Here is a 19,302-nt window from a genome sequence, read left to right on the forward strand (position 1 = left end):
ATCCCATACATATCCGATAACATCCATGTTACCCCTTGAATTAAGGTTTGGTTTGCAAAAGAGTACATTGCAAGAATCTTTTGTAATTATTCTTGACAAACTCCGTAACTTTAACGCATTCGGATACCCAAGTTCCTCTATTGTTCGGAATCATTCCATAGAAATGCATTGCAATAATAGATTGGGAAAAGCGAAGGTTACTGTTAATCTGTTATGCTGTAAAATATTGACTACAACAAAGAAGATTTGATAGTGCCGTTTATTAATCAGTTTGAATGGAAAGTAATAAGGATGATGCCCGAAAATGTCTTCAAATCGCACAAACTGCTTTCAAAAGCGGAGACATCGAAAAAGCAAAACGATTTTTAAAGAAATCAAATAAGCTTTATCCTTTAAAAGAAGCAGTTGGTAAGATCTTTCAGTTTATAATACAGTTAAAGTTTAAAGTGGTAAAATAATTTCATTTGTGTGACAAAAACTATTTTATGTTAGTACTTTTAACTTTGAGGTCGAACAATATAGGCTTACACGAATACACCGAGGCCCTAAATGACATTAAATTGCTGTGAACTCATGCTCAAAAACACTTTAAAATTATGACACAGAGGTTAATAAAAGCAGTTTCAATCTGGAACTATATTTTTTTGACACAAAGTACTGACAAAGCTACTTTTCAAAACTTGAACACACAAAAGCTTTGTCAGTAGCCTACTTTAATGGGTTACTAGGTTTGAAGAAAATATATTTTTCTAGCTAAGACGAACTATGGACATAAAGTTTAAATATTGTTGTTTTTGAGTTGTGCGAGTTTCCAACTGTTAAAAATTTATATGTGTGTTTATTCTGTTACATTATGAGTTCAAATCTCTTGGTGTGGTGTCGAACTCTTCCAAACTACAGGAACATAATAAATGTTGTTTTTTTTAATTTGATTTTAGATCTGCTGGAAAAGATTACATCTAATTCATCAAACACATCGCCAAATGCCAAGAAAACACAATCTAGCTCATTTACACCCAGCGGAAGTCAATCCATGCCAGACTTTTCAAATTTGCATGGCAGTAGTGCTGACACCACACCAAAATTTACTGCAGATCAAAAACGACTGGTTGATAAGTATGTTACAATAAACAATTCCATCCCAGTTCCTGCTTGACACAGATACAAAAAGAAATTTGTTTCCAGGGTCAACAAGTGCAAGGACTTTTATGACATTTTGGGTGTTACTAAGGAGGCGAGTGAGAATGATTTGAAAAAAGCATACAGGAAAATGGCACTACAGCTCCATCCTGATAAAAATGCAGCACCTGGTGCTACTGATGCATTTAAGGGTATGTGTTGTATAAAAGTCTTCATACACGTACCTCATAAATCTCTCACAATGTTGAAAGTCTTGCATGAAACTGAGGTACTGGATAAAAAAACTCTTTATTAAAAATGTGAGATCTTTGTTTTATTAGCTTATTTTTACTGGTCTTTATAACAGGTGTCCGCATATACTTTTTGGCCCACAAAAAAATATTTCTAACTTCTCGCATCCCTAACAAGAGCAATAGCTTTGCTGCCAATCATTTCTACTCCAACAATCTCAGCACAGTATAATTCTGACATAAAAATGAAACATTTGCAAAATTGATGTTTAACAACTTAATGCAAGTAATGATAAGATACACATCCAGCGTACTTCGAATCTTATGCACAAGAAAACTTTACAAAAGAATATCGTTATCTATACATTTTTCTCAATCTAAACTGGTTAATCTGATAACCAAAAATTGGGTCGCGACTTACTATATGCGGATCCCTGCCTTGGAACTTTCGATTGGCTCACCTATCAGAAACTTTTTTGGAGCCTTTTGTAGGTCATTTGATTTCTAGAAATCAGAAGCAAATTTTGCACTTACAAGAAATGTTCTCATGTGAACTGCATACTTTTGCCAGATTGAATATTTTTTTTGTGTGCATATTTTGTCTATTAGTATAGATTAAATGAAATGATCTGGATGTGAAAGTTGTTTCTGTCGGTTACACAACATACCATATAAATGAATAAACCTTTGGTGCTTTTGCAGCTGTTGGAAAAGCTTATGCAGTACTAAGTGATGCTGAACAGCGTAGAAGGTATGACCTTTATGGTCCTGAGGATGTACAAGTAAATAGAAGAAGACGAAGAAGTAGCAGTGATGACGATGATCGTGAATTTGATCCTAATGAATTTTTCAACATGTTTTTTGGTGGAGCCTTTCCATCAGGTTGGTTTGATTTTACTTTCACCAATTCACATCAACCAGTAATACTTTTGTGTCTATTTCTCAAGAAAATGTTCGCGTTTTTCGGCAAGGGAATACTTTTTATTATGACAGGAGACCCCAACATCGACATCGTCATACTCAGGAAACAAACCAGGTATGACCTTGAATCCCAGCTCAGGACAGAAGATATTTATGCATTATGCCCCACAGATAATGTGGAACGCAAACCAGCCATTTGTACAGATTAGTTCAAGTACTAATGATTATGTATATTCCTGTGTAGGGAAATCCAATACTGTGGATTCAGTTACTGCCATTGCTACTCATTTTCCTGATGTCGATACTGGGCAGTTTGTTAACTTCAGACCCTGTGTATTCTCTATACCAAAAAGGGTAATGGCCTGGATGATTACTGTTATTAAACAACTACCTGTAATTTAAACAATGCCTTTTTTCAGGGAATATACATACAAAAAACAGACAAGCAACCTAAATGTTCCTTATTATGTAAAAAGGGATTTTGGTAAGCAATACAAAAAAGGTGAAGTATCATTCATTCGACTCGAAGAAAATATTGAAGCTGACTTCGTAGAAAGTTTGCGGGGCTCATGCTATCAGGAAAGAATTAACAGTAAGTACAATGTTGTAACAATGCCTTAAAACAATGCTTATTTACTTTCTCTGGTTATGTTTACTGCATACAGTTTAACCATACTCAAGTTTGCCGCATTTCGTTCATCCAAATGTGAAACATGGCATTTTTTTTTGACATTACCTCACCCTAACTATCAAAATTGTGTGACCTTGTTTATGTTGGTGTCAAAAGCCAAAGTATGAAAGAAGGTTAAACCTTAGAAAAATGGACGGTGGCAGCCCAGTTAAAGTCAGTGTTCGAAGTGCTGCAAAATCAATTACATTTTTCGTACAACTTCAGCTACGATTTAATTCACACTGGGATGAACTATTCACAGCAGCACTGCTTAAAACAGTCTGGTAGTAAACTATATAGGAACTAACTGTTGAATAATATTTGCAGAAGAAAACATGCGACGGAAAGGCGTGTATTTTGCCAGCCAGGACATGGTTAACAGAGCAGAAAGAATGACAACGCCCTCTTGCGATAGACTTGAAAAGTTATTTAATCGACCGGGGTGATTTGTGTTTCACCAAACTCCCGTACGGAATAGATGTGCTTGCGCTTAAAAGGCAACCCCAACCTTGGCGGAATGTGGAGCACTTACACCAGGCTATTCTACTTGTATTGTTGTCTTTGTGCAAGTCGTCACATATTAATCCTATATCGAGATTGTTAAGTCCTTTACTATCCATTGCTTGTGGACAGCATCTAGTACGTTTTTTTGTTTGTTTTTAAAGACTGTGCGTTTTTACAGTAATACAATAAAATAGGTAACGTTTTGTGCTCACAGTAAATTTTTAATTTATTTTGAGCGGTTTTAGGCACCAACAGACAACTCACTTTGTCAAATGTGCAATTGTTTTTATTGTATGGTGTTTTGATCAAACCCGTGAGGCACCGCGTTTATCAATGTGTTCAGTTGCTGTTGTCACTTATTTGTGTTGCAGTGTCGTCATCACCTTTTTAAATACGTCTTTAGTTGCTTGTAATAAATCAACCCAGCTGGACAAACCAGCCTACAAAAAATAAAACAAATAAAAAAAGATTTTTATCAATATATTTATGTGTGTAAGCTAAAAACTGGAATTGTTGAAAACCAACGAAGTTCTTTAAGTACGGTGTCTGGAAAAATATCATAGTATAATCGTCTTTCAGAAATTAAAAAAAAGACTCGTTGTAAATAGTGTAAAGGAACGGATGTATACTCCTAGAATGGATACATTTCTATTGTCCCAAAATATGTAATTCTCGCGGAGATTGCTTAAGCGCGCGCTTTTGCATCGTTTGTGACGTAAAAGTCATCCAAAAACTTAAATCAATTGTTCGTAAATCTCCTGCCTTCAGCTTCACCTATTTACAACAGTTTGGGTTTTAGGCATTGTCAAAAGGTTTGGATAACTGAAGTGGGTTTAATTCATATTGTGTTGGATTTATGCTTTTATTTTACGCCAGAAAAAAGCAAAATTTCATTACCCTAAGACTTAAACTGAGCTAACGTAACAATCAAGACACTTCATGGAAAATGTGTGGGCAAGTATATGTTCAACACATACAGCTAAAATGAGGCATTTTCCTGTCCTATATCATCGCAGATAGGAATTTTACGTGAACTGGAATTTGTAACTGGGTAAGTTTATGGCGGCTGCCTTTTGTTTAAAATTTTTGTATTATGCACTGTGTGTTTATTTAGACAAAACCTGTCACACGCACATAACAAAAATGGCGCTTCTAGGTCGCATTACGCCTTTTTATAATTATTTTGCTTGGGCGATATTTGTTTATATCCTGTTTGATTATTTCCTCTCCACAAAAAGGTTAGTAAATACGCACCACACACCTGAAGAAGCAATACTGTTTTTCACCTGGAATCTGTGCCATGTTTGTCACCTACACACTGTATAAAACTTTCCCTTGCCAATCCAATCTCAAATCTGTTTCTATCTTTACCAAAAAGCAAGCCGAGTTGAATGAAACAAAGTTATATATTGCAACTCCAACATTAGTGAAACATCTGTTATAGAACTCGAATTTAGTTAAAACGAAACACGCGAAATGTGCTGGAACTTTAAGGCAAAGCGTGAAATGGCATTAACGACAACCGCACTCCGTGACGATCATGTCCTGGTGTTGCTGCTGCTTCACTTCGCCCTCGTGAAGGTAAAGTAGACTGATTGGTTCCAGCTTGGTTGGTACGCAACACGGTCCGGGCACATTTGACCCATGTTGGTTGGACATGATGCTTTGCAAAAAAGCGTGGTTGGTCGGCTTTCCGCCGTTAACTACTGGGTTATTGCAATGGCCGACGCATCGGTTGGCGTTGTATCTCTTTGGGTGGACTATCCAAGTGCCCCATCCGATTTTGTCGAAATCAACTTCGAAAGGCACGAGGCGGCAGTGCGTTGGCTCCACATTCTCAATCATTGGAATTCGGAAACTGTAGCCGAACGGGTTTGGTTTAACCGGCGACTTGCTGTCTTCCTTTTGCTGTGTTTTCTTGACAGAAACAATCTTAACTTCGCGCTGTTCTTTCTTCCACAACAATAGCTCATCGGTTTCTTTAGTGTGAATCTGTTTCTTTTGTGCCTCAAATTCGAGGCTGTTTGTGGACACCATATCGTATTGGTACATGGTGTTTTCTACACGGTTAACGTCGGTGTTTCCGTTCACTCTTCGCGATTTGTTGGTCTTGTTGCGCTTTTTGGAATTCTTTTTGTTTCTGCGCTTTCCACCTCGGTTCTTTTGCACTTTGCGCTGGCGGGACGCTGAAGAACGGCGGTTTCGGCTTTGATGTGAGGCGACCGTCTCCATTAAATCCAGTTGCTTGTTAGATGAGAAAACGAATAGGATTGGCGCTGTTTCAGATATTTCTCGTCTCTCCCCAGTAAGCGACTCTATTTCTTCGGTTGAATCTTCCCGTTGATTGCCACGTTTTTCCTCGTTGTACCAACGGCGGATGACGCGAGTTGTATCGATGGTAATTCTAAAAAAAGGAAATCTCGATAAATATCTTGTTTGGGCTTTTCAAGCAGGAATTGGCAACGTCTTAATTTATATTCAAGACTTTAAAAAAAAAGTGAACTTACTTTTGACTGGTTGGCATTCGTTGAGCGTTGAAAGCGATTGAGCCGATTTGCTTTCTCTCCAAAGTGGTAACGCCGCCTTGTGACGTCACCTGTTCATCGACCAGTTCGATTTTTGTGATATCTCGATCCTGGACCTTGAGCTGAAGACTCAGTTCGGAGAGGCGAATTCGTTCACGCCGCAAAATGGCGGAGAGATCGTAGACCAAAACCCATGTGTTTGATTGTTTGTAAAAGTCTGCAAATAAAAAGAGGAAAATTTTAAATACGGACATATGTCGAGACTCAAACCTTGATGGTCAGCCAATACACAAGTGACAAATCGTTAGAGCGCAACTCGTGCTCTGATCTCGCCCGTCGATTGTTCGGTCATTTGTTCGCTTTTATGGGCGATACATTGGACACAGACTAAACAATAGCAAACAAAGGAGCTGCACATTGTTACATAACAATGCTCGTTGACAAATGACGTGGACGGAATCGCCTTTAAAAACTACCGTGTCGTACACATATCTGTCTGGTGATCACGTTGCCCGATTTTGCCGTCGTGGATATATTGCACACTAAAGGCCGTAATTTTAAAAGATAAATCAATTTGGGAATTAGTTTGCTTCAAGAAAGCTGGCCTCTTTAGCGGCGCACTACAAACGCATGAGTTATGATTTCGTCCCAGTTACTTCCCAATCGAGTGTTGTGGACACTTAGTAAGAGGCTCAAGGCAGGCGACCTTTTTATTGGCTGCTTGCTTGCTGGGATCCGTCGGCTTAGTGGGTCGGAAGGGAAGAATTATTTTGTTCGATAAGAAGTGCAATGCAACACCGTGTGAATCGCGGCGCCAATACACAAAACTGTCTCCGCCCAACTAAGCCGCAAGTTGGCGCTCCGCATTATCTTCTTTACATCATAGTATCGATGAAATATATTATACAGTATTCGTCGGAAAAATTTTGCCAAAACACTTACCGATTGCGCTGAAGCTGCGTACAATATCCGACCGTTTGAGTGCGTTGCCTTGCTTGTAGTTTACTTCAGGTGTTTGTACGCGTTGTTTCGGGTCGGATTCTTTCTGTCGGTATAACGAGAGCATGTATTCCGGCGACGCCACGGTCGGCACGTCTTCGTTTGTTGACTCGGCGGTGGCGTGAATATGCTCCAGAACTCGAGAGTGAAAATCCTTCATATGCTGGGGAATGTCGTCGGTCGGCGTCTTCATGTTGAAAGATGCAGATGCATCGACTTGCGACGCCATTTTGGGCGGCGACGGCGCGCTTGGTCGGCCGGTAGCTTGAGGATGTTGGTCGGTCATTTGCGGCGATAAAGCTTCCGAATCACGGAGGTCCGTGAAAAGATTGTTGTCTTCCAATGTTGCCTGGCCTTTTGGGTGATTAATATTAGCACCGAGGGCGGAAGGGTGCGAACTCGATAGGATGATAGCCGCTAGGCTGATGAAGATCGTGAGGCATTTTGTATCCATGACTTTTCGTTGATAAGTTGCGTTCAGTAATAATGTGCAGAATCTTGATGTTTTAATAAATGCTTTCTGAAGAAAAATAATGTTTGATGAGAAATTGCACAAACATAAATGTAAATATAACTGACGAATGCATCGCGCTTTTATCGCTGTCCTAACAATTAATCTACTTTTTCCTATGAGAACTGACTGTCTCTTAGTTTGTCAGGTTGATTTATTAAATTTCATCCTGTTTTTTTCGTATCCGAAGAGCTTGTTGCAATAAATGTTGAAACGTAATTCACTGATTTCTGATATATGAACCCTGCTCAAAATATTGCCGAAGGTGGCAAACTTTGCAAACTGTATTGCTTCACCATCTAAATGAGAATACCTGTTCGGTGAATGTGATTGCTTGCTACCAGCGTCCATCCATTTATACGAGATCCCGGCGGGCATTTTTTCTCGCGTCACAATGGGATGAAGCGCTCGCGCCGTCTGGATCGGAGCGGGTCCTGCGCTCGCACGTTTTCCTCCCTATTGCATGTAGCCGCCGACTGAACTGACCAGGTCGACTAAAGAAAGAGAGGGGCCTCGGTCATACTGCCTCGCCTTGATGATGCACTGCTAGGTGGCAAAGTAAACACTGCTGGGCTTCTGTGATTTTCGGCTGCGACTCATTCGTTTGCCTTGAATTTGTGTTGCTTCCATTGTCCAGTGTTTGCATTCCCCTTACTAACGAGCAAAGAAAAGCGACCGAACTGTTTAACTTTCAACAATGTCTCGTAATGAGCAAACTACATGGACATACGACTTGATTCGTACGGCGTCAAAACCATTTGTCTCGTTCATGCCAAACTGTAACAGCATACGGGAATTTTAAAGCTTTATATTAAGATTTTGTTGTATGAAACACTGAATTCGCATACGAAGGTTTTTATATTATTGTGTCTTGAGCATGTAATGCAAAGATGCAGAAGGTTTTGGAATTGAAATTTTTGTCGTGCAACATAGTTTAGATATAGTTGATGCTTCCTATTGGCGATGTTTTTGTTACAAATTCGAACGCAGAATTGTACTATACAAAAAAACAATGTTTTAATTTTGGCACGGTTATACTTTACAAAGATATTAATTTTTCCTACGATTATCCGTGGCGTGTCTGTAATGTCCGTTCCTAATCTCCAGGATAGCTTGCAGGAAAAGCATTGATACCAATCGCGTCTAATAGAGTCAATTTGCAAATGTTGCATTTCGCCCATTGTCCTCGGTCACACCTTATCGATGGACAACCCCGGCCTTTGCGTCACTGCGAGGGTGTGACGTAGACAATGCGCATTGTCCAATCGCGCTTGCGCACAATGGTCGCCAACAATAGTAATGCAACAATAATTCACACCACGTCTGCCGCGATTAATAACAAAGTTGCGTTTTGCATAAAAGCACATTTGTACGCGGACGTTCGTGAGTTTCTATTATGTCGGAAGCAATTTCTAATCCTTCGCACGGGATTTTAATACCCGTCGTGACCGTTTCCGACCAATAGAAACTTGTCTCCAGATGTGCAATGCGATATTGGATTGAACATTTTGTGAACCGGTCGTTCTACCTAACAAAAATTCTTTGTCCTTCAGTACAGAAAAACAAAACATGCGTATGCAGCTTAACTCAACAATGCTTCAGTAGTCTGATACAGTTAATGACATTTATTAAACACGGACCTGCCCATATAAAATGTACCTACGTAGGTGACAATTGTGAGTGGTGTTAAAACGCTTTGTAGCTAACAAAGCAGTCGCCGCTTATCAAAAGTTTCCTTCCGAAGCGTGCTCCTCTTTCTTGTCGCCAATGCAAATAGACATTGCAGCTATCCTATGAACGTGGCGTTATTCTAAGAAAGGCCGCGCGTGCCGTTATGCAAACATTCTTGTCAAAATCGTTGCTAACTAATTGGTAGCCAACGGATGCACACATTATAAAAGCGTATTTAATGGACATGATGTAAATATCATGGCAACTTATTCCCGTAAAGTAAAACTTGGTATTTGTTGAGGTTCTGCAGAAAAATTTGGTGACGAAGTTTGAAATTGAAGTTTTTGTGTGTTTAGACAAAGTGTTGATGTTGTTGTCAACCACTTTACGTTTAGCACTATGAAAATTGCACCCGCGAATTAAAAATTAGCCCGTTGATGGCGTGCTTGCGAATATCACATATGCATGCAACATTTCCGCAAAATGGTGATAACTAATTTTGATCTGTAATCATGCTTACTATTGTTTACACTTCCGATAGAATCTGTTTGCACTTCCCATTTTGCACAGTTCATATCTTGCAACACAATGGATTGCATGATAACGCTGTTGGCTGAACGCGTACGGCTTCTGATTATCTAAGCTTCCTAAACTCGATAGCCCAACGATGCGGTGTTAGTTTTATCGATGCATGTCATGCGTTCGCATGCAGTTATCTCCGCTGTTAACATATGTTTTACACCTGTATCTACATGCGTTTTTGTTAAGTGCATATTAATATGTTGTTGGTATGTTCATGCTGTTCAATGCAACAACGCAAATTCATAGTTGCCTTATTATTATTGCTATGGGTAAAATCTGTGCTGGTTAACCCAACATTCCTGATGAATTTGCTCATATATTCTTGACAAAATTGTCGACTTTTTCAAATCGCGGAAGTCTGTATAAAATGTATCTTAGTTGTAGGTGATAATCGTCAGGTGTGCCAAACCCTTTGTAACTTACAAAGCAGTCGCCGCTTATCAAAAGTTTACTTCCGAATTGCCGCCTATGCAAATAGTCAAAGCGTCTTGCGTGTGTCATTGAAGGTGAAGTTTTTCACTGGGCGCACGTGCCGCTATGCAAACATTGTTGTCGCATTTTTTTTTCTTGTGATTATTGTCAGCAGATTCACAACATAAAGCATGTTTGTTGATGGAACTAAACAACGTGGTAATATTGTGTAGCAACTTGTTGCCGTATCATCTTTGTGGTTTGATTTGTGTAATCCTGAAAATTGTCAAGCAACAGTGGGATTTGTTTGTGTTACAGACATTCCCAAGCGCTTGTTGAAGCTCTGATGTTGGTTGTATTTACCCCTTACCCATAAAAAAAATATTGTTACCAATGGATTTGTCAGAATTATGATTCGATGTTGATCCATATCAAAAACGTGTACGTCATTTTTGCAAAATGGTGATAACTAATTTTGATTTGTAATCATTCTTCCATTGTTTACACTTCCGATAGAACGTGTTTGCACTTCCCATTTTGTACAGTTCATATCTTACAACACAATGGACAATTGCACAATTGCATGATAACGCTGTTGGCTGAACGCTTACGACTTCTGATAATCTACGCTTCCTAAACGCGATAGCCCCGTGTTAGTTTTATCGACACTGTAGTCACGTTGGTATGAACTTATCTCCGCACTTGAATATTGTGGCGTAGTGTCTTGTACCTGTTCCTATGCGTGGTTGTTGAGGGCACATTAATGCCTGATTTTTTTGTTGGTTGTAAATATGTTGCATTAGCCGTCGGTAAAGTTTTTGTTTGTTTTCTGTTGTGTTGTTCTTAATTTTAAAATTTAAACTTCGGTTGGTGTATGGAAAAGCTCAGACATCAAGCGAAGTTTAAAAGTAAAATTACGTCCCCACTTGCAGTTCATCGTTGAGGGATTAAAGAAGTTATTGTTTTGTGCGTGGCAGCGAGCAGCCGCCGAATTAGTATGACAAGAGCGATACAATGTTTACGGCAATAAAAGACAACGCGCGGTTAATAGACTATTTGTAGTTTCGCACCGTTTTAGAGGAATGAATTGTTCGCGTCCACACCGGTCTTTGTCCACGCGGGCGACGTATTAATGCAGTTTTCAATAAACTTTTGAATGGGGATTGTTACGTCCATTGTTCTTCATTGTTTGCAACGAGTGTGCGCCTTGTCAGATTAATCGATTGCTTTGTCGTAAATGCGTGAAACAATTGATTAGACATCTTTCTGTATTGTATCGGGAAAGTCTACCACCCTGATCCCAGAAACACCTGTTTGCATGCCCGGATCATCGTATCTTCTTTGTCATCTGAAAAAAGCATACATTCAGAGGAATAATCAAATGGTCACAACGCGTTTTACATACAAGGCAACAGTTCGACGCATTTCGATGCGACGCAAAACCTTTGTAAGATGGTTTTTTCATGGGTGACTTTTTTCAATTATGACTACGTCATAGCTATCAAGTTGAACGTTTCATTTTTTCTCCCTATTCTTAATAACGCATCGAACTCCAAACCGTTAATTGGACGCTTTACAAAAACTATCGGAAAACCAAATGATTGACAACGTTTGTTTCCGACAAGACGAAAGCACTGTGAAGGTGAGAAGTGCAAATAAACGTAGTTGTTGGCTTGTGCTGCGGGAACTTTCTGGTCTTTGAAAGTCACTTGAAACGGCGCCGTTGTTCGCGTGCCCGTTCTTATCAGCAACTTGCAACTAAACAAATATGTCTGCCCAAATGACATCCGTTTGTTACCTTTTCGGGCCTAATTTTGTTATAATGTTGACTGTATTTGCTCTCTGTTTAATTTGTGAATCATGATAGACCTTGTTCGTGCGTTGGTTGAGGGGTTCGTGGTATGTGTTTTCGATGCCCGGAACTGTTTTGGCATTTTTGGTAAATCTTCATGGGGTTTGGCCCGTTGGAATGTTGTTCTTAATATCGGTACGACTTCAATCTCCTATATTTACTTTATCTTCATAATTCCGCCACTATAAGTTCATCACTATAATGCATAGAATGCCGTGTTTTTATTTCGCAAAAAAAAACAAGCACTTAAACTGCCCAGTGTGGCCCTTTCATTGTTATTTACAATGAAAACTCATTGTATTTCACCTTCGGTGCGATGGCCATTATACAGATATGGATCATAGTTAAAAATGTAGAAATCATCCGCGTAGGTCTTGCGCAGTGCGTGCACCTGCTCCTCTGATAAAAGGCCGAACATCTGACGCGTGAGTTCGTAACTCGTCTGCGTCGAACCGGATGCAGGAAAGGACACTGTGGTTGGTTTTCCCCTTTGTAGAAACTCAAGTAAGTGCGTTGAATCGGTTGCGAGATTTTCAAAGGCGACGACGAAGCTGTAGTTGATAGAGCAGGGCATACAGTTGTAGACTTGCGGGATCCAGTGCGGGTCCATTTTCTTGGCCTGTTCCTTTTCGGGATACTTTGCGATGATATAACTGCAAAATTTGAAAGTTGAAGCGCATGGTGCAAGTGACTAGTAATACAGAATAGTTTACTTTGACGTTGATTCGATTGTGGTTTAAGTATGTGTATGATAACAACTACACAGGCCTATATAGTGTCCACCAGTTCACGAATAAATAATTTTAATGTCCATTACAGCATTATTTATGTTGGAACAATTTTGGCATTTTGTTAATGCTGTCGAGAAACAAATAACTGTGGCATGCTGTAGAAAAATGAATTTTAATACTTGTATATTCTCGTTAATCTCCAATTGAATTCTGACTGAATTATTTAGATGAATGTTTTATCTCACGTACCACAAATAGTAGCTTTCTTACTTGACAAATTGCTGAAAAGAAACTTCTCCGCTTTTCAGTGCGAATACCTTTTTCAGAATGTCGTTTTTCTCGAAGTTTTGTAATTGTAAATAATTTGGAGAGCGTAAAATCAACGGTAGAGGTGTTTGGGAGAGCCAGCGTCTAAACGTACATCATTTGAGTGACACATTCGTACAAACAAAATCATCGCCTTTTCTCTCACGTGCTTAGGCCGTAAATCCGTTTCCCAAATTGGTGTTCAGCTATCTTTCTTCCTTCTCGTTCTTTATATGATTTCCATTTGCTGTCGCTCGAAAACTTGTCAACATACGCGGAAACAAGCCGTTCAAAAGGGTGCCTTGTTGCAAAAAATGATGTATAATTCCGTAAACGTTTCAAGGCCTCACCTTCACTTAATCTGAAAAGAAATTGTTTTACAATTAAATACTCCCATCATATCCAGACCCATAAAATGACAATCACGAAATAAATACAATTTCTACTCTCACAAATCTGGTAATTAAAACAAGGCAGATACTCTAACCTTTTAAAATCTTTGTTTGGAGTCCCATGATAACCCCATTGGGCAAGCAGCTCCGGCGTGATTTTGCGACTGAAACCCCCTAACTTGAGAAATAAAGTTTGCCACGTCGTACTCGCCACCTACAAGTTACACCACAGTCTGTTTAAACTGTATTTCAATTACACTTGCATTTGTCCAAACCTTCGGATTTTCGCACATGACCAACCGCAAATTGTCGTTGTATTTAAACCTGGGTGAAATAAAAGACATTGTCCCTGGTTGTCTTCGAGCACATCTTTCTTTCATTCCATTAATTCGTGTTAGATATGGTTCTTTTAATGATAAGTCGTGGACGTTCGCTGAAAAGAGACTTTGGTATTGGCAAACTGTCCTAATTCACCCCATAAAGCAGTAGCTGAAGTTACTTACCAGCCATTACATGCAGCTGTATGTTTACCCGCTTTAACACAAGCAGTGCAAACGAGGTAACCAGCATTGTGAACCAAATAATCCGCTTTTTTGACATTGTTGATCGTTTGTCCCTTGCTCTGTTTTCTATATTTACTGAAGTTGTGCAGTAGATACCTAGTGTTGTACCTTCCAATTTTAAACTTCTGTAACTTGACTACACTAGTCTTCTTAAACTGCAATACTTGTGAAATGTGGAGCAGACCACAAGAAGAAAAAAACACTAAGTTGTTCCTTTATTCTGAGGTGCGAGCCAGTTACGGCAATGAAAGGCGACAAAGACAATAAGAAAACAATTGGCATGCAAAAGACATTTGAAGAAAAATCGCCTCGAACAATGCATGAGTAATTACGGTGACTATTCTGCACGATATGCCCTTTTTCCCCCTTTCAGTGATCATTTGAATGTACTTTACCTCCGACACCTTTTGCTTGTGCATAGCGTGAATCAAATACATTAAGCGAACTACACAAACCTATATAAGCACCTCAAATCCATCCAGCACCCCGAGCTCGTATATTATCTTTGCGCCATGCAATATATCCCTGTAAGTTGTCACGTTGTGCCGCGCAAATAATGTGGGTACGCGTACTGGAATAATCTATAGTCGGTTTTGTATAATTCCACGAGCTTTGAGATCTGGTGGGGTCGCAGTTGGCCAAACGTATCGCTCACTGTTGAAGAATTGGTGGAGCTGTGACCCGACGTGGTGTACCCGGCTGGATACGTTAGGTTCTTCGGTGCATCGATGAGACTCAGCACATACCTTAGAGCAGTGCGTACGTTAAAAAAGTATTTAGGGGATTTTTTGTCCGCTCGGTGTCGCACACGAGTCAAAAAACAAAGAGAGTGACAGAGCAAGTGATAAATTGCACGTTGTCTGGCATTTGACGTCGAATGACGTCATCTACTCCACTACAATTGATACAACAATATTGCACTGTAATCATGCGAATACATTAGTAGAGAGTACCTCGAGTCCTCTTCTATGGTTTCCATGTGCGCGATGATGTCATATTCTATGTGACAAGGGTAACAGAGTGTGTGGTAGTTTTGCCAGTGTCTGACGCTCGTTTGTCGCATGACACTTGAACCGTGGTTAATTGTATCCTTGGTGACCACGGCGTTTTCGGGATCGGCAAGGTACGAAACAAACTCGTCGAAGCTTGAGTGAAGGTTGTATTTCCTAAAGGAATGAAAATTGTTGGTTCCAGTACTTGCGCATAAGATATGTGATGTCAGCATTATCTGTAGTTTTTTCGTAAAACTACATCTTTTGATTGGCAAGGCTGTTTCTGTTTTAACTTTCGCGTTGTCTGTTTTAACCCTAGAGTATTGTAATTACTTCAAGAACGTACCTGTAAACATGTTTGGGCATTTTGAAAATCCTTGGTGGGATCGGACGTGTGAAATTGGAAATAAAAATTGGGCTTGAGGTGTTGGCTAGAAAATATGTGTGGGACATTTGAATTTGGCTGTGTATTTACTTGTGCTATAATATCACGAGAAAACAAACTGTGTGAAACAAAATACCTTTTGCAATTGGTTCCACCTTCACGGTAGCACTTGCAACAGCTTCTTCTTGCGTTCCATTGAGGTTTAGGGTTAATACTGCACACGAAAAAAGTTCACGCCAAGAGTTGTTTATGTGGCACCGAACAACTCATATCGTATAATTATGAAAATATTTGGCGCATATGAATATGACAGTAGGTCATGTTTATAAATGTCCAAATGACTTTGCAATTCCAATATGTGACATGAAAAAATATATTCGAGGCAGTTCTGATACAACTGACCTTGACAGTAGAACCATATTGTAAGATACTTGTCTGTGGCAATACATGGGCTGCTCTGGATCCATATTGTTGACGCTTCCACTATGCACGTAGTTTTTTCGTCGCACGCAACTTTAACAACTGCCGTGGCCGTTTCAGCCTCGCAATTGACTCTGCCACCTTTTTTGTATCGCGAACACCTGTAATACAAGATGTCGGGCTAATAACGGGTCATCAGTCGTGTATTATACCTTACGTGTTAACGCCTGATCGACCGTAAAATGCAGACATGATCCTAATTATTGATCCAGTTGGGCACTCTATCGTTTCCACCTTTCCTTGGCATATCGTAAGCTTGTTCGCCGATGAAATGTCTGCAAGTCGAAAGAAAATTACGGCCTGAAGCGATCGCTTTGCAAAAAATCACCTTCGCATGTGTAGTGGACTTGTAAATAGTTAGGGATTCTGCCACAAGTCCTTTCAACCCCGTATACTTGCGGAGAAGCCACGACTTCGCACGTGTTCTTGCCGTCGCACAATTGTGAAGTAACAAAGAGGGATCGCGACGAAGAACATCGACGGGTGTTAATTTTGTGGTTTCTTTCGGCGCCTGCCAGACACCTGACAGAAAAATTGCACGTACGTTTACTTTCCAAATAGCAAACGCTTTTGTCGCTTCGAAATTTTTAGTTGCGTGGCGGTTTAAAAGATGGAATATTCTTACAATGGTTGACAATATTATGTTTTGTCTCCATATGCTCTTACGTTGAGTCGTCTTGTCTTCCAAACATGGCTCTTCTTATTTTGATCACATGGTCCGGTTTCTCGCACTTCAAATTTGCAAAGTCATCTTTGCACACAGTGAGTGTGAAGAGCCCATCCTCTGCGAAATAAAAGTGTATCAGCACGCGAATGAGCGCGGCCCAAGGCTATAACGCTTATCACATTTCTACATATAACACACACCACACCTTCGGTCGGTCGGTTGCCCCGTTTTCCGTATTTCTCCGCCACTTCGTACGAGAAGCGGTTAAATACCGACGCGTTTATGCTAGGTTTCATGGCAACTTTGTCCCAATACGCTGAAGTGAGTCTTTCAAATGGTTCTCGAACGATCATCATTTTGAGTGAATCGCGATACGACTTAAGTTCGGTTGCATTGGGTTTCGTGCTGACCCATCCAATTTTAGCGGCATGGGCCTTTCCCTGTAAGAAAACAAGAAATAGTTAAATAAACAAATAAGTTTAATTTACAAGCTGTAAAGCATTCCTACCTGTTTTATGCCGGCTGTATCGTTCGCCAATCCGTTTAGGACCATCATCACCCTTTTCCAGTTGGTACATCCCGACTTCGGAATTTCACAGTAAATAAGGCGATGCTTTCGCGACGTGAAAAACCACGGGCGTGGCGCGGGTAACTGATTCGACCACGGTTCATGTGTTTTGTTGGTTTTCTTAAACCCTAAAACCAATATGGTTGAAATGTACTGCTGGTTATATAGAGATATAGCCGAAACATGTGTGTCGCTTGTTTGGGATCGAAGTTGCCTTACCGATCATTTCGCAAACTTTTTTTACGTGGGACGACCGCTGCATCATACGCTTTTTCATTCGATACATAAACTCTTCATGTGACTCCGTACTTTCCTCAGCGAACTCTGCTTCTTTAATTGGTGATTGGGCATTGGTTTTACTTGTATCTTCAACATTATTTTTGGTTTCATCCTTTCCTGTATCTGTTTCCCCTGGTAGATAAATACGATCAATGACGGAATCGCGAACTTGTCTGCTATCTTGTGTTCTATCCCTCGACGGAATGTTTCTGTCTTCGCGAGGATGATCAATTCCAATTTCTGGCTCTAAATTTTGTAACGAGCGGGTAATAAGGTGGGAAGCAGGGTCGCCATCCCGATGAATCCGCTTGCGAAGTGAGGATCTAGCCAAGTTCGTGTGTTCGAATATCCGAACGCACACGGATAGAAAGACAAACGAAATAACCGCAAGGAACAGGCCCTTTCGAAAGCGCCGGTATGTCTTCCAGTTCATCCTCCACTCATTTATCCCCTCTTCCTTAGCGGACCATATTTTCAACTAGCGCCCGGGTGCACTTACAGTATAGCTTTGCTTTCCACTGTGCAACTGACAGGAAAGTAACCATAAGGGCGATCAGTGAGTGTTCATAACTTGTTGTTTGTTCGCATCTTAACCATACATGTCTGTGGGAAACAAAAGTAAGAGCCACCTGGAACTGAAAAATTTGTTTTAGATGAGGGGTCAATATTGACCAAGCAACGTAATAGCCCAACGCCAACTGCTGTTACCTGAGCAGCACACACGCGCCTTAACCACTTTTAACTGTGCGTTTTCAACTGATGGTATCTCTGTTGTGTATATGGTGGACGTTTCGACATATTTTACCTTGCAATTCTGCCGAAGGCAAATACGCGCCCTTCTGTATACGGGGATTGTCAAAACTTGTATATGTAATTAAACGCTCAATACCAAGCTCGCTAATCTGCCGTACGTGAGGGTTTGCGATTATACTGTGTCCTTGTTGCATGTCGTCGCGTCGAACTTGCGATCAATAAGTACTTGATACCAAAGAGAAAGACCTACTTGGTCTGGCAGGATTAAATTTAGTCAATCAATTACCTTCGTTATCACGGCGGCAACCGAGAGCATCACACGGCAACTATACCCCACTGTTCGTTACGCTGTAACTGCTCCTGGGCTCTGAGTCATCTATAATGCTATTTTAAATATGAAATTGATTTAAAACGTATAGCTGGGGGCAACATTAAACGCTCTCTGTCTTAGGCAAAACGTACAATCTGTCGTTTTACATACTAATCATACCCTGGTCCTCTTTCTGTAGATACCTTCACTGCTACAAATGCACGAAACAATGGCGTTTACGCACCAGGCAAAAATGTCAACTGCCTGCGTCATAAACCAGTAACCATGCGGAACACCTGTTGTATAAGCTCTGTTCTTATCCTCATAAATAAGAAGCTGTCATACACACGCGACTCCATGCAGTTTAAATGAGTCTGAAATCTGAGCTACGCAAGTTTTTTTATTCGCCTTAAGGGTAAACCTGACCAATGCAACATGTCCATAGCTTTGCCTGCGCAATCACCTCGATCAGATAAAGCTTGTCACAAGACGGGTGTGCCCCGAGAAGGCACTGACGAGTGAAGCTGCGCGTTAGTACGGTTGCTCATGCATGTCGTTCAAGTGTTGCTTTAGCCGTTACATCCGTTGATTTGTGAAACTGTCGTTTGCTTCTTTCAAGTAGAATTTTTTAAGTTCTGCCCGTTTGATTCCTTGCTGATAATGAGCTTTTAAAGCTAAGGTTACAATAGAAAATTAAATATTTACATTACGATCTTTACTGCCTCACTAACGTAAGTTTTTAAAAGCCTTGAGTAAGTATCTGTGACCATCTTGCCTCAAAATACAAACGCGACCCAAGTTTTGCCTTGCTGCGAGTGACTATACTTAAGCGAGGCGCACTATTTTACCAACCATAAAGG

At 40.3% G+C, this 19,302-nt stretch overlaps 4 protein-coding genes across 4 annotated transcripts; 1 reads left to right on the plus strand and 3 right to left on the minus strand.

Moving 5' to 3' along the window:
* The first annotated feature begins 181 nt into the window (after nucleotides 1-181).
* On the plus strand, nucleotides 182-3,908 carry LOC145911233 (dnaJ homolog subfamily B member 14-like). The gene is made up of 8 exons (XM_082998508.1): nucleotides 182-408; nucleotides 939-1,116; nucleotides 1,186-1,331; nucleotides 2,073-2,252; nucleotides 2,318-2,406; nucleotides 2,536-2,645; nucleotides 2,711-2,883; nucleotides 3,289-3,908. Exons 1-8 carry the CDS (start codon nucleotides 276-278, stop codon nucleotides 3,405-3,407), a joined length of 1,128 nt encoding a protein of 375 aa, XP_082854634.1. The 5' UTR covers nucleotides 182-275; the 3' UTR covers nucleotides 3,408-3,908.
* A 1,069-nt stretch (nucleotides 3,909-4,977) lies between these two features.
* Nucleotides 4,978-7,443, minus strand: LOC145911830 (nodal homolog 4-A-like). The gene is made up of 3 exons (XM_082999269.1): nucleotides 6,933-7,443; nucleotides 5,973-6,207; nucleotides 4,978-5,869 (listed from the first exon to the last, which is right to left on the minus strand). The coding sequence occupies exons 1-3, from the start codon at nucleotides 7,441-7,443 to the stop codon at nucleotides 4,978-4,980; spliced, it is 1,638 nt and encodes a 545-aa protein (XP_082855395.1).
* A 4,865-nt stretch (nucleotides 7,444-12,308) lies between these two features.
* On the minus strand, nucleotides 12,309-13,955 carry LOC145911845 (carbohydrate sulfotransferase 11-like). Its single transcript, XM_082999287.1, has 6 exons — nucleotides 13,949-13,955; nucleotides 13,721-13,878; nucleotides 13,541-13,659; nucleotides 13,220-13,414; nucleotides 13,018-13,158; nucleotides 12,309-12,669 (listed from the first exon to the last, which is right to left on the minus strand). Exons 1-6 carry the CDS (start codon nucleotides 13,953-13,955, stop codon nucleotides 12,309-12,311), a joined length of 981 nt encoding a protein of 326 aa, XP_082855413.1.
* A 251-nt stretch (nucleotides 13,956-14,206) lies between these two features.
* LOC145911262 (uncharacterized) lies at nucleotides 14,207-18,010 on the minus strand. Its single transcript, XM_082998549.1, has 11 exons — nucleotides 17,320-18,010; nucleotides 17,041-17,228; nucleotides 16,738-16,972; nucleotides 16,532-16,649; nucleotides 16,194-16,387; nucleotides 16,023-16,140; nucleotides 15,788-15,966; nucleotides 15,522-15,599; nucleotides 15,347-15,431; nucleotides 14,962-15,174; nucleotides 14,207-14,754 (listed from the first exon to the last, which is right to left on the minus strand). Exons 1-11 carry the CDS (start codon nucleotides 17,810-17,812, stop codon nucleotides 14,544-14,546), a joined length of 2,112 nt encoding a protein of 703 aa, XP_082854675.1. The 5' UTR covers nucleotides 17,813-18,010; the 3' UTR covers nucleotides 14,207-14,543.
* Between the last annotated feature and the right edge of the window lie 1,292 nt (nucleotides 18,011-19,302).

This window comes from Ascidia mentula, chromosome 8 (assembly GCF_947561715.1).
Source record: "Ascidia mentula chromosome 8, kaAscMent1.1, whole genome shotgun sequence".
NCBI classification, from domain to species: domain Eukaryota; kingdom Metazoa; phylum Chordata; class Ascidiacea; order Phlebobranchia; family Ascidiidae; genus Ascidia; species Ascidia mentula.